General features: G+C 39.8%; 1 protein-coding gene across 1 annotated transcript in view; it reads left to right on the top strand.

Annotated features, from left to right (window-relative positions):
- APCDD1 (APC down-regulated 1) overlaps positions 1 to 12,969 on the top strand; it is a 42,248-nt gene that overhangs the window by 21,099 nt on the left and 8,180 nt on the right. Inside the window, exon 4 of the mRNA XM_060775033.2 lies at positions 11,607 to 11,928. Within this exon, the coding sequence (XP_060631016.2) occupies positions 11,607 to 11,928 (322 nt within the window). The remainder of the gene's footprint in view (positions 1 to 11,606; positions 11,929 to 12,969) is intronic.

Below are 12,969 nucleotides of genomic sequence, written 5' to 3'. Positions count from 1 at the left end.
CTATATAATGCATAAAATACGGGGGGAGGCAAGGGTCTTCAGGCATCTGTTCTTAAAGCTACAAAAGTTATCATGCTTGACTGGAAATTTGAAGAACAGAAAGATATGGGGTGGAGGTAGCCTTTCTAAAGAGCTAGTGGAATGGCCCTGCAGCTGCCAATTTCAAAATGTCAACTTCAGTGTTCAGAATGAAAGAAGCTGTATATAAATTTTACTTCGCCTATTTAAACCCCAGTTCTGTGTTAGCTGAGATGAAATGATACTGTTTGATTTTGAGTTGAAACTATTAGACCAGCAAGCTATAGAAGACCCTGTCTCAGTTCATCACATAGGAGTCCCCAGTGGCGCAGTGGGTTAAACCCTTGTGCTGGCAGGACTGAAGACCAACAGGCCGGAGAGAGCACGGATGAGCTCTCTTTGTCAGTTCCTGCTCCCCATGCGGGGACATGAAAGAAGACACCCACAAGGATGATAAAACATCAAAACATCCAGATATCCCCTGGGCAACGTCCTTGCAGACGGCCAATTCTCTCACACCAGAAGTGATTTGCAGTTTCTCAAGTCGCTCTTGACATGAAAAAAAGTTCATCACATAGAACTTAAAATAGAAATTAGTTTCATTGAGTGAATTGGACTCATATTCTTACAATTCTTTCAAAGACAAATTTTGAACAGCACTTGAATCTTCCTCCAAATGATAATTGAAAGGAAAAATGGTCCCACAAGTAAGATAATTGCTATATAACATGAAACAAGCATAGGAGGCCCAAGTGGTATCAGGCCCAAGCTTTCGGTCCTGGACATCAGTTCCACAGAGCCCAAGAGAGTTTTTTCATAAATGACTGTTAAAATAAAGGTATCTGTGTGTACTGCCATTTTCTACAGTGTCCTCTGTTCCAAACCTTTATTTCATGTCAAAACTTCCCTAAAGTGGGTTGCTGTAAATTTTTTGGGCTGTATGGCCATGTTCACCTGCATCACAACCTCTGAGGATGCCTGCCATAGATTCAGGCAAAACCTCAGGAGAGAATGCTTCTGGAACATGGCCATACAGCCCAAAAAACTTACAGCAACCCAGTAATTCCGGCCATGAAAGCCTTCGACAACACATTTGCTGAAGTGCTTTGTGCCAAACAACAGCAGCATGTGAAAAACATTCACATAATCAAACATCATGTTTAGTTTGACCCTTTATATTAACTTTTAACAAGTTATACAGTGCTAGTACATTATGGATTTGAGACCACACAAGGGTTTTTTACATAGTTATGAACTTACTCCTTTGAAATTCTCTCTTTTTTTAATTGTTGGTCCCTAGGCACACAGCTGAAAATGAGCTTAATTTCTTAATTGAGTTTAAAAACACCAGTACGAGACACTTCTGGAAACTGGACACCTTACATAAACAGAAACATTAAATCAAGTTGTTTTTTTAAAGCTTTTATGGTCACACAGTAAGCTGGGTGAGGAAATCACCTCTGAAGTGAATCAGGTGTATTGCACAGAATCTGCCTGGAAAGCTTGTTTCATTTCCTCTTTGGTATTATTCTAAAATATAAAACATGGTTATAACGTTAGACTTTTATGAAGAAGAGAAAACCTTGTTGCTTTCTAAGTTGATAAAGTTGAAAAAATTGAGTATAGAAGCCACGTTCATACCACTTATAGGGACATACTGAGCGGTAATTAAAAGCAAATGGTGGCTAGCTATGCAAGGAATGCTAAAGCAAAATAGAATTGGGCTTATTCCAAATTTCTCACAGCAGTTTAGCTCCAAGATGATAAATCAAAAGCCAAATTGAAAATAGTTCAGATTTAAGTCAAAATGCTAATCCAAATGGATTTTCTACAGCCCAATATTTGTTCAAGCACAAAACAGAAAATAGGAGATTTCCCTGTTAAAATGTTTTGTTTGTGCTCAAGCAAGCAAACCAAGTGTCACTGTTGTTCAATAATATGATAATTACAATGATATATTTTTAATTAATTTATATCTTAATCTAACCCTCCTCATTCCTAGCCCTTGCTCAACTTTTCTGTCTTATCCAGATTGCTCTTTACCGCTGTTTCTAGCTCATGGTTGGGAAAAAGATAGAGCTCTGAGGTTTTCAAGCCGCCATTATATATGCTCCTAAGCTTCATAAAAGTAGTACATTCTTGCTCTGGGATCATTAAAACCTGTTTCTAACCATGCATATAGTTACATTAGTTGAAGCAGCTAATTCTAGTAGAGGTGCTCTAGTGTTTTATGTGTATATAGGGGCATCGAATCGTTGCCGGCTGTAAGCCACCCTGCATCCCCCTCCCCCCCCGGGGGTTGAGGAGGGCGGGGTAAAAATATTTGAAATAATAAATAATAATAATGGCCAGTGCAAAGCAAAGAGAGAGCATTAAGGTCTGTCGTTTGGGGGTTTATTTAAAGCACTAAATGCAGAATTGTTCTTTGTGGCTACACCTTATTATGGTGTAACTGTGTAGTGGTTTCCACATTCAGTGGCTGCCACATTCAGTGGCTGCCTTGTGCTGCTGTTTCCACCTGGGGGTGGAAAGGATAGAAAAGCAGGACAACAATTGCAGGCGAAGGTGGGACCCGGGGGCCTGGTTCATAGGATCCCTGTAATTTGCCGGCTGCAACATCTCAGTCACCAAGAAATCCCAAAACTGGGGGGTTGTGGCCCTCAATTTCCAAGGGCCCCAAATGAGTTGAACCATCCACCCTCAAATGTCCTGCCTCCTAGTTAAGAAATCCCCCTTGTCTAATCTTTCAGTGAGTGGCACTTTTAATGAGCTCTGATCTTCCTCCAAAGCTGGACGAAAGGGCCACCCTCTCACCACCTTGTCTTCTGCTACCCGCGAAAACAAACAGGTGGATTAACCCACTGGGGAGACTTTGTTTTAATGGGATGAATGTCCCAAAAGGGGACGGTTTCAGCCAGAGGGTCCCAGGGTTAAACTTTTAACTCCAATAATCTCCCGATAATCTAGTTAACTTAGGTGATCTCTCATTGTCCGAGTATGATGGCCTTCCAAGTGTAGTGTCTTTGCGGTGGATACATAGGTGACTGTGGAGCCCCATTCTTGACACACGTGTTCTTCTACACTGAGGACATCGATTTCCAGATTGAAGGCAGTCCCAGTCAGGGTTGGCTTGACATGCCTTGCTCTTGGCACATTTCTCCCTTTCACTTTCCATTCGATCCTCTTCGAATTCTGTAGCATTGCTGGTCACAGCTGACCTCCACTTCTCCAGTTAGAGTGCTCAAGGGCCAGGGCTTTCCATTTCTCAGTGTCTATGCCATAGTTTTTAATGTTAGCTTTAAGCAAATCTTTAAATATCTTTTCTTATCCACCAACATTCTGTTTTCCATTCTTGAGTTGGAAATGTAGTAACTGCTTTGGGAGACAGTGATCAGGCATTCACACAGTGTGGCCAGTCCAGCAGAGTTAATGGCATAGGAGCATTGCTTCAAGGCTGGTGGTCTTTGCTTCTTCCAGCACATTAACATTGGTCCAACTGTCTTCCCAGGAAATTTGCAGGATTTTTCAGAGGCAATACTGATGGAATCGTTCCAGTAATTGAATGTGACATCTGTAGACAATCCATGTTTCACAGGCGTAGAACAGGCTTAGGAGGACAATAGCTTTACAAACAAGTATCTTGGTATCCCTATGGATGTCCTGATCCTCAAACACTCTCTGCTTCATTTGGAAAAATGCTGTATTCGCAGAGCTCAGACGGTGTTGTATTTCAGTGTCAGTGTTGATTTTTTGTGGAGAGATGGCTGGCAAGGTAGCAGAAATAGTAGCAGTGGACAGTGGGTGGTGTTTGGGAATTGCCAAAATTCAAAGCAATCCACATGATGTTTCTGGGGCTTAAGAAGCAAGGATATTATAACTTATCTTGTTAATAAATCAGTTGCTCCTTAATATCTATACACTTGTGCTTCTGCTTGAGCGTTAAATAAAATATGAGTGATAGCACTGTTTAGAGAATAATTTCTTCCAAGAAACAGTAGGAAGGGACTGTATGTTATGAAGAAAATGGAATTGCTGCCAAAAATGCCAGTCTAGCACAGCATATTTTATAGTCTGAAATTATACTGGATTTTGTCCTAGCTGTGTCAGCAGCACAGTATGGACTGGCAATTCTCTTTGTAAGTTAAATGGTTGGTCTTGCACAGTAATAAGTTATGTAAGCTTCCCCCTCCCAGTGCATTATGGTAGGATATGATTTCTTCAAAGCAACATTGCAGAATTATGAGGATTCCTTCTTTTTATAACAGCAAGAAATACAGTGTATATATTATAGTCTTGTTTCTTTTAAATAAGAATTATATATTTATACACATTTATGAATGAGAAATATAAATAGAATAATGACATAAATTATTGGGTCCTCTGGTGGCATAGCGGATTAAACCGCTGAGCTGCTGAACTTGCTGACCGAAATGTTGACAGTTCGAATCCAGGGAGCAGGATGAGCTCCCACTGTTAGCCCCAGCATCTGCCAACCTAGCAGTTCGAAAAATGCAAATGTAGATCAATCACAGTTTACCTAATCTGAATGATCATGTATAAAATCCCCCATTTTCTGCTTTGAAATATATGGAATATATGGCAGTATGGACTCAAATAACCTGGTTCAAAGCAGATATTGTGGGATTTTCCGCCTTGATATCCTGGGTTATATGGCTGTGTGGAAGGCCCCTTAGTGTAGACTACATCCATTAATGCAATTTGACACCACTATATCTGTCATGGCTCAATGCTATGGAATCATGGGAATTGTAGTTTGGAGAGGTACCCTGACTATAGACAAAGAAGGCTAAAGACCTTATAAAACTATAACTCTCAGGGTCCTTCCACACAGCCCTATATCACAGAATATCAAGGCAAAAAGCCCCACAATATTTGCTTTGAACTGGGTTATCTGAGTCCTCAGAGCCCCCGGTGGTGCAGTGGGTTAAACCTCTGAGCTGCTAAACTTGTTGACCGAAAGGTAAGAGGATCGAATCCGGGGAGCAGTGTGAGCTTCAGCTGTCAGCCCCAGCTTCTGCCAACCTAACAGTTTGAAAACATGCAAATGTGAGTAGATCAATAAGTACCGCTCTGGCAGAAAAGGTAATGGCACTCCATGCAGTCATGCTGGCCACATGACCTTGGAGGTGTCTACGGACAACGCCAGCTCTTTGGCTTAGAAATGGAGATGAGCATCAACCCCCAGTCGGACACGAATGGACTTCATATCAGGGGAAAACCTTTACCTTTATCTGAGTCCACACTGCCATATATTCCAGTTCAAAGTAGATAATGTAGGATTTTCTGCCTTGATATTCTGGGATATAGGGGTATGTGGGAGGGGACAGAGATTCATAACATTGAGCCATGGCAGATAAAGTGGTACCAAACTGCATTATTTCTACGGTGTAGATGTACCCTCTGTTTGTATCATTGCTTTTAAATCTTGTGCAAAACTTGTAAACCTGTTACATTTTCAATTTTAAGGCTCGCTGCTCCAGTGAGTTTGCTTTATCCATGCTAATGTCATGTGTGAGATTATAGAAAATCTTCACTTTAGTAGGAGAGAGATTTTGTAGAAGTAATCTTTTTGGGCTTCAGTTTATCTGGGCATTAGGTCAATGCATTGAGAAATTCTACTAAATATGCACTGTGCTGTTTTCTATATGTTGTCCTATCTACAGAAGCACAAGGTAAAGATATGCAGGATTCTCCATTTTGTTTTAAGATACTATTTGAACCAAATGTTTCAGAAATTTCCTTTTGGTTCATAATGGTGAACCTTTCCTCAAAAGCTTGGACACAGATTCAAGAGCTACTCTGATGGGGCTTTTAGGATTCTGTGCTTAATAATCCTGACCTGACATGCCCTTCCCTACCATTAGTTGGCTGTGCTTGTAACTCAGCAGTTTTATAGGTTTAAGGGTTCAGTGCTAAGTACAACTTTTAAGGCTAACCAAAGTCAGTTAAAAATGAAACAGTTCTCTTAGTCACTACTTCTAATAGTCTAGAGATGCTTTTTTCGTAAGTCTTTGCAACCTCCCAGCCTTTTAATCAAAACAAGTTCCAGTTCTTGGTCTCAAAACGTCACCTGGCATAAATCAGCACAGCTAACAAATTAAAGTTATTGGGCTGAAGATGATTTATACCAGATGAGAATCTGGACTTTTTAGACTAAAGTATGCTAGGTTTCAACCAAAAGCACAGGCAGGCAAAATTAAATTAATGCCTTTTTTTGCTTTTAAAGTGCTTTAAAACAAAAAGAATGGTAAAACAGGCAGGTTCAATAAAACTGAAATTATTGTCCTTCATCAGGACAGTAGTACAAAGATAAGAGCGCTATCACAATTGAGGTTCAGAGAGAGAAATGGAAAAATAAGTGTCTCGCCATCTGCCTGCAATGTGCTGATTCTGAAGTGGAAATCAAAAGTACTCGGCCCCAAGAGCAGCATTACAGGATATGTGGTCATTCCGTCTGCCGAGCTTGGTTTGAACTTTTGCTTCTTTCAAATCTCTCTAAAGGATGAAAGAGTTGGATAAGAAGAACTCAGCATAAGAAAGCATGATTGTGGGACTTGATTGTTAGGGCAAAATAGCATGTAGCTTCAGATAAAGTTGACCTCAGAGAGGAACTTTTTTCCCCAAAGACTGCTATGTTTATGTTGAAAGATACATTCCTATATTTATTACAGCTACATATTAACTTACTGAATATGGTATGAATGGAGCCCCCGATGGCACAATGGGTTAAATCCTTGTGCGGGCAGGACTGAAGACTGACAGGTCAGAGGTTCAAATCTGGGAGAGTATGAATGAGCTCCTTCTGTTAGCTCCAGCTCCCAATGCGGGAACATGAGAGAAGCCTCCTACAAGGATTGCAAAACATCAAAAACATCCGGGCATTCCCTGGACAACATCCGTGCAGACGGCCAATTCTCTCACACCAGAAGCGACTTGCAGTTTCTCAAGTTCTCAAGTTTCTCCTGACACGAAAAAAAACCTCACTAAAAACTGTATGCATAACATTTTTGTATTTATTATATTTTATACTTTCTTCCTGGTTTCAAATGAAGATTCTGAAGCTGAATGTATTCTTTCATTTTTAAGCATACCTGTCGAGGACAAAGAAAAGGAGATCAACCATTTGAATTATGCCAAAGATAGATTTTTCTTTCTGTCTCAGAGAACATGAAGATGATCAATAATAATACCAGGATAGTACAGCAGAGTATTCCAGAACAGATCAAGTTAAATTTACATTTACCTAAGAATATATATATAATATGCCCTCTAGTTTAATAGACTTGTTTAATTTGTCTAATTGACATTTGCAAATGTATCTAGCTGCATTGTTTTAAAATTAAACTAGTTACATTTAGCCCTGGTACTAGAAATTCCACCTGAACATTAGGAAGAACTTCCTAACTGTGAGAGCTGTTCAGCAATGGAACTCTCTGCCCCAGAGTGTGGTGGAGGCTCCTTCTTTAGAGGCTTTTAAACAGATGCTGGATGGCCATCTGTCAGGGGTGCTTTGAATGTGATTTACTGCTTCTTGGCAGGGAGTTAGACTGAATGGCCCACAAGGTCTCTTCCAACTATGATTCTATGAAAAGGACAAATATAAATGAATTAATAAAATAATAATAACAATAACACTTGAGAATAGTATTTTGAAGCATGACAGATTGTCCCATGCATCCCTATATTTCATCTCCATTTACCTAAAGGTGAACGGAGGTTAAATGTAGTTTAACCCCGGTGGTGCAATGGGTGCCAGAAGGACTGCTGACCAAAAGGTCAGCCCTTCGAATCCGGGGAGCAGGGTGAGCTTCCATCTGTCAGCTCCAGCTTCTCATACAGGGACACAAGAGAAGCCTCTTCCAAGATGGTAAAACATCCAGGCATCCCCTGGGCAACATCCTTGCAGACGGCCAATTCTTTCACACCAGAAGTAACTTGCAGTTCCTCAAGTCACTCCTGACACAAAAAAACCTAAAGGAAGCCAGTTACTATTAATACTAAAACACAGAAATGGAAGTTCTTTTCCTTTCAGTTTAGCATTATCCTTTCCATTTGGTATTCTGTTGTAATCAGCTCTTTATGGTACAAGCTGCGTGTGTGAGTGTGCCTTCAAATTGCCTGACAACTTATGATAACCACATGGATTTTATAGAGTTGACTAGGTTATAAACTCCATTTTGGAAATCCTTCAGCTTGAAAAATGCATTCCTAACTTCCATCCTTTCATTTTGATCACAGAGTAGAAAATTATAGGGTAATATTTATATATCCATTGGAAGGCAAATAGTTTTCATTTCCATCTAAGTTTTCTTTCATTAGCGATAATTGAATACTGTATTTCAATCTGTTTTTTTATTGTAGTGCCACTCAGGAAAGGGAATTAATTTTATATTCAAAAAGGAACTGCATAAAATGTGTGTTTATGGCAGCATGGAGGATGGTTACAAATACTATTTTAAATTTAAATTTGGCCTGCAGTGCTCCTTTAGACGGATAACACATCCCTTTCTTTCTGCATTTGTGGTTATGGTGCAGTAATGCACGGTGACATATAATCAGAGCTGCTTCACTTTCTTTTCTAAATAAAAAAGCACTCTGAAAAAGACATGTGCACAATAGCATGTGGTGAATGCTTTATATATACAGTACTCAGTGTGTAAGAACTAATACTGTATATGGCCTACCATTTGGCATTGGCACACATTTTTAGTTGCTCCTGGGTAGTGCATGGAAATCCAAAGGAACACTGCAAAGGACTCTGAGGCATCACTTTGGAACAAAGGGTTTGAAAGGGTTTGATTGTGGTGTGAGGTCAGCTCAGCAGCCTTCTCAAACCACAGAGGGTGCCTCTGACTGGGTGGATTCTAGCAATCAAAGTACATTAAAAAACTGTGCTATCTTTCTGTGGTTAGCAGAGGAAGCCATGGGAAAATGTTGGGGTTACGAATATGTTGTTGTTGTTGTTTTGTTGTTGTAATTATTCCTTGCCCACGTCTCCTCATGGCTCGAGGTGGGTTACAACATTGTAAAACACTCATTCACCTTAAAACATTCTTTAAAATAAACATATTAAAACATGTTTTCACAAGAAAGCTTGTAGTAAGCACTCCTGGCTGTTGCATCTACCTGGGCTGACATTTGGACAGACAGATCCAGGAACACTCCCAAACTGCAAACACAATCTTTCAGGAGAAGTGTAACCCCATCCAAAACTGGCTGACATGCCTCCATCCCCAGATTAGGATCCTTGATAGTACCTCTATTTTGTCTAGGTTCAGTTTCAATTTGTTTTTTCCTCATTTAGCCCATTACCTCCTTCAGGCATTCATTCAGAGGAGACACACTATCCTTAGCTAAAGATGCTTTTGATGGCATGGAGAAATATATTTGGGTGTCATCGGTATATTGTAAACACCCTGCCCCATACCTATGGATGATGTCTCCCAGCGGGATAGAATGGCCCTTTTGTGGAATGCCTCGTAACAGCTCCTTTTTGGAGGAGCAGCTATCCCTAAGCACCAACATCTGGAACCTGCCTGAGAGATACAACTGGAACCACTGCAACACAATGCCCCCAATTCCTAGTCCCTCCAGGCAATCCATGGTTGATGGTATAGAAGGCTGCTGAGTGGTCTTGAAGCATCAACAGGGAGACAAACCCCTTGTCTGTATTGAGCTGGAGATCATCCACTAAGGTGATAATAGCTCTGTATCCTGTCTGAAGCCGGTTTGAAATGGGTCAAGGAAGTGTGTGTCATCCAAGGGCCCTTCCACACAGCCATATAATCCAGAATATTGATACAGATAATCCACAATCTCTGCTTTGAACTGGGTTATCTGAGTCCACACAGCCATATAATCCAGTTCAAAGCCGATAATGTGGGGTTATATATAGCTGTGTGGAAGGGACACTAGATTGCCTGGCGTTGGAGAGCAAGTGCCTTCTCAATCACCTTGCCCAAAAAGGGAGGTTAGACACTGGTCTGTAATTATTATTTATTCTCCTTTGAAAACCTAATCAAGAAACAGAATACTTTTACCACTCCCACCCTGCAAAAAAAAGAGCTTTGTCTGGAAGAACTTGTATTCTGGGGGAAGTTGAATGAATAGAATAGGAGTAGCCAAAAGTTTGATCCTGTTTGAAAGGGAAGACTACTCAACTGTTAGCACGTTCCTTGATTAACTTGCAATCCAGGGTCAATGTGACCATCATCATTGCCACAAAATACCTATAGAAAATAACCACAAAAGTTGACTCAAGTGAGAAGTCAAACCAGATATCACTAGAGAAGTTTCTGGGGAGACTGTGAGTGCTGTGTTTCAACTACATAGTGGCATTTCATTGGGCCAAGAACAAAACTTTTCAGACAATTTTGCGTTGATTTTATTGCGTTCATTTCCCTTTCTACTGAAAGCCACCTTAAGGAAATCCATGAAGTATATGTAAATAGAATCCCTGAAGTTTTGTGCCAGATACAGAGTAGGCATGCTCCAACAATTATAATTCTTTAAATCCTGCACTTCAGAAAGTTGTTAATTCTTCTAAAAATAGACATGTTACACAACTTGCATGTTATAGCGTGCCGATCATATAACTCAAATCCACAGCTACAGGAGTCTTACTGGCAAGAAATAAAAGAATGCCAATAAAAGAAGATATGTAGAAAGTACCAGAATATAAAGTTGTATTTAGATTGTTTTTAAAAACACAATTTTACTTTGAGAACATCTCACAATAACAGATCAAAAATAAGAAGTCTTACTACTGCAGAACAAATTATATTTAAGATCCATGTAACTACAGAATCCCTATCCATAGTTTTGTTTACCTATGGGGTAGGGGAGTGGTCTTTCTAGCAATAAGCTACATCCTCCAGACAATTCTATGGTATATGTATGGTATGCTTTCCTATGGATACAGGGTTCTTACTGTACTGAATGTTCCTTGTTTGCTCATTTCATACCATTATCATTTAATGTCTTGGATTTAGTAGCTAGGATGTGGCAGTTACTTCCTACTAAAGATTTTAGTGCCCCATAAGTTTCTTTGCAATTAAAGCAATATTGAAATAGGAGATGACCTACATAGCACTGAAAAAGGAGAAAAGCCAACCATGTTATTTTATGAAGGGCTTTGAAGAACTCATGCAAGACAATCAAAATGGGGCATTTTTTACGTTCAATAGGTATTTTGAAACAAACAAGATAACTCCCATGCTGTTCACACATATGGAGATAATAGTTCTCTTTCAGTTACTTTCAAGAGCTCAGGTAACCCAAGTGTCACTTTATTTGTATTAGTATTTTTTAAATCTATATAAATATTTGAACATTTAAAAAGCTTTCTTTTATGTTTATGCCATGGTGTAATGTACATTGAAGGGCTGGTGTTCAGAAAAGGTTTATTCACCTATTAGATATGCAAAACTAGTTGTGTTCTTTGAATTCTTGTCATATCTCAATGTAGACTCTATAGTAAGGAAATATGATTCGTTAGTATTGTGAAAAGATTGTGTACCTTAACAGGATTCTACCAACTTTACATATTTCTGTTGGTTGTATTTCAGAACCATGACCGCTCATGCATAGCGTGCAGGATCATCTATCGGTCAGATGAACACCACCCTCCAATTTTACCTCCAAAGGGCGATTTGACTATTGGATTACATGGTGAATGGGTGAGCCAACGCTGTGAAGTGCGCCCTGAAGTGCTCTTCCTTACCAGGCACTTCATCTTCCATGACAACAACAACACTTGGGAAGGTCACTATTATCACTACTCTGACCCAATCTGCAAGCACCCCACTTTTACTATCTATGCCAAAGGCCGTTACAGCAGAGGAGTTCATTCATCGCGAGTTATGGGTGGAACAGAATTTGTTTTTAAAGGTAATTTCTTTATGCTGTAGACATATTTCAATAGGGTAAACATTACTTCTTTGCTTTTATACAGAACTCTAGAAATGGTTCAGCTATATTTTTATGCACATGGCAATTGTAAAATAAAATATTGTTGTGGCTGTAGGGCAAGGCAGCAGAGAGTTTGTTTATAAAAGCGGGGTGGGGGTGGAAGAACACCAAATGCTTGTGGAGCTGAAGAACAAAGAGCCTTTGCTTCTGATTTCCTATCAGATGACACCATGATGAAATTTCAAATGTTGGCTTATCTTCACTAACATAAAGGCATTCCTGCCTTCATGATCAGTTGACTGGCAGCATAGCTCGAAGCACAGATCGTGAAAGTATGTTTATCATTGTGAAATAGAATAAAATCTTACAAAACACATTCCTAAAAAGAATTAAAGGACTTCCTCTGGGAGTTGTATGGGGTTCCACTCTGAGAGAAAAGTGGCACACAAAATGAAACAAATAAGCAAAGAAATATTGCTAATGACATGCTAGGGAGTCTCACTAGGGGGTCTGTTAAACATTAAGTCATGCCACCTAAATCTAAAATAGAGCCAGCCCTTAGTTCAGTGTTTCTCAACCTGTGGGTCCCCAGGTGTTTTGGCCTACAACTCCCAGAAATGACAGCCAGTTTACCAACTGTTAGGATTTCTGGGAGTTGGAGGCCAAAATATCTGGGAACCCACAGGTTGAGAACCTTCCTTAGTTTGTACTTTCTGTGGAGCCCTGTCCAGTTCAGATGAGAGTCAACGCTAAAATGATGTAAAGAACTTTTACACTGAATCTAGTCACTCTCCTAAACATCAGAACTTGGTTGATATAAATTAGAACTGTTTTATCCAAGTCCTGGAATTTATAGATTACCTGTTGTTCAGGAAGTTGTGCACATGGAGCCCCAAAAGCAACAATAATATACAATGGTAATGGAATTGACATTTTCTGGGGGGTTTCGGTTTCCATTTGGAACTGGTTATTTCATTAGCTTTGTAGGCAAGTATGTGTGAAAAACACAGCTTTATATCC

Source organism: Anolis sagrei, chromosome 4 (genome assembly GCF_037176765.1).
Source record: "Anolis sagrei isolate rAnoSag1 chromosome 4, rAnoSag1.mat, whole genome shotgun sequence".
Taxonomy (NCBI): Eukaryota; Metazoa; Chordata; class Lepidosauria; order Squamata; family Dactyloidae; genus Anolis; species Anolis sagrei.
This window is presented reverse-complemented; position numbering and strand designations above follow the sequence as displayed.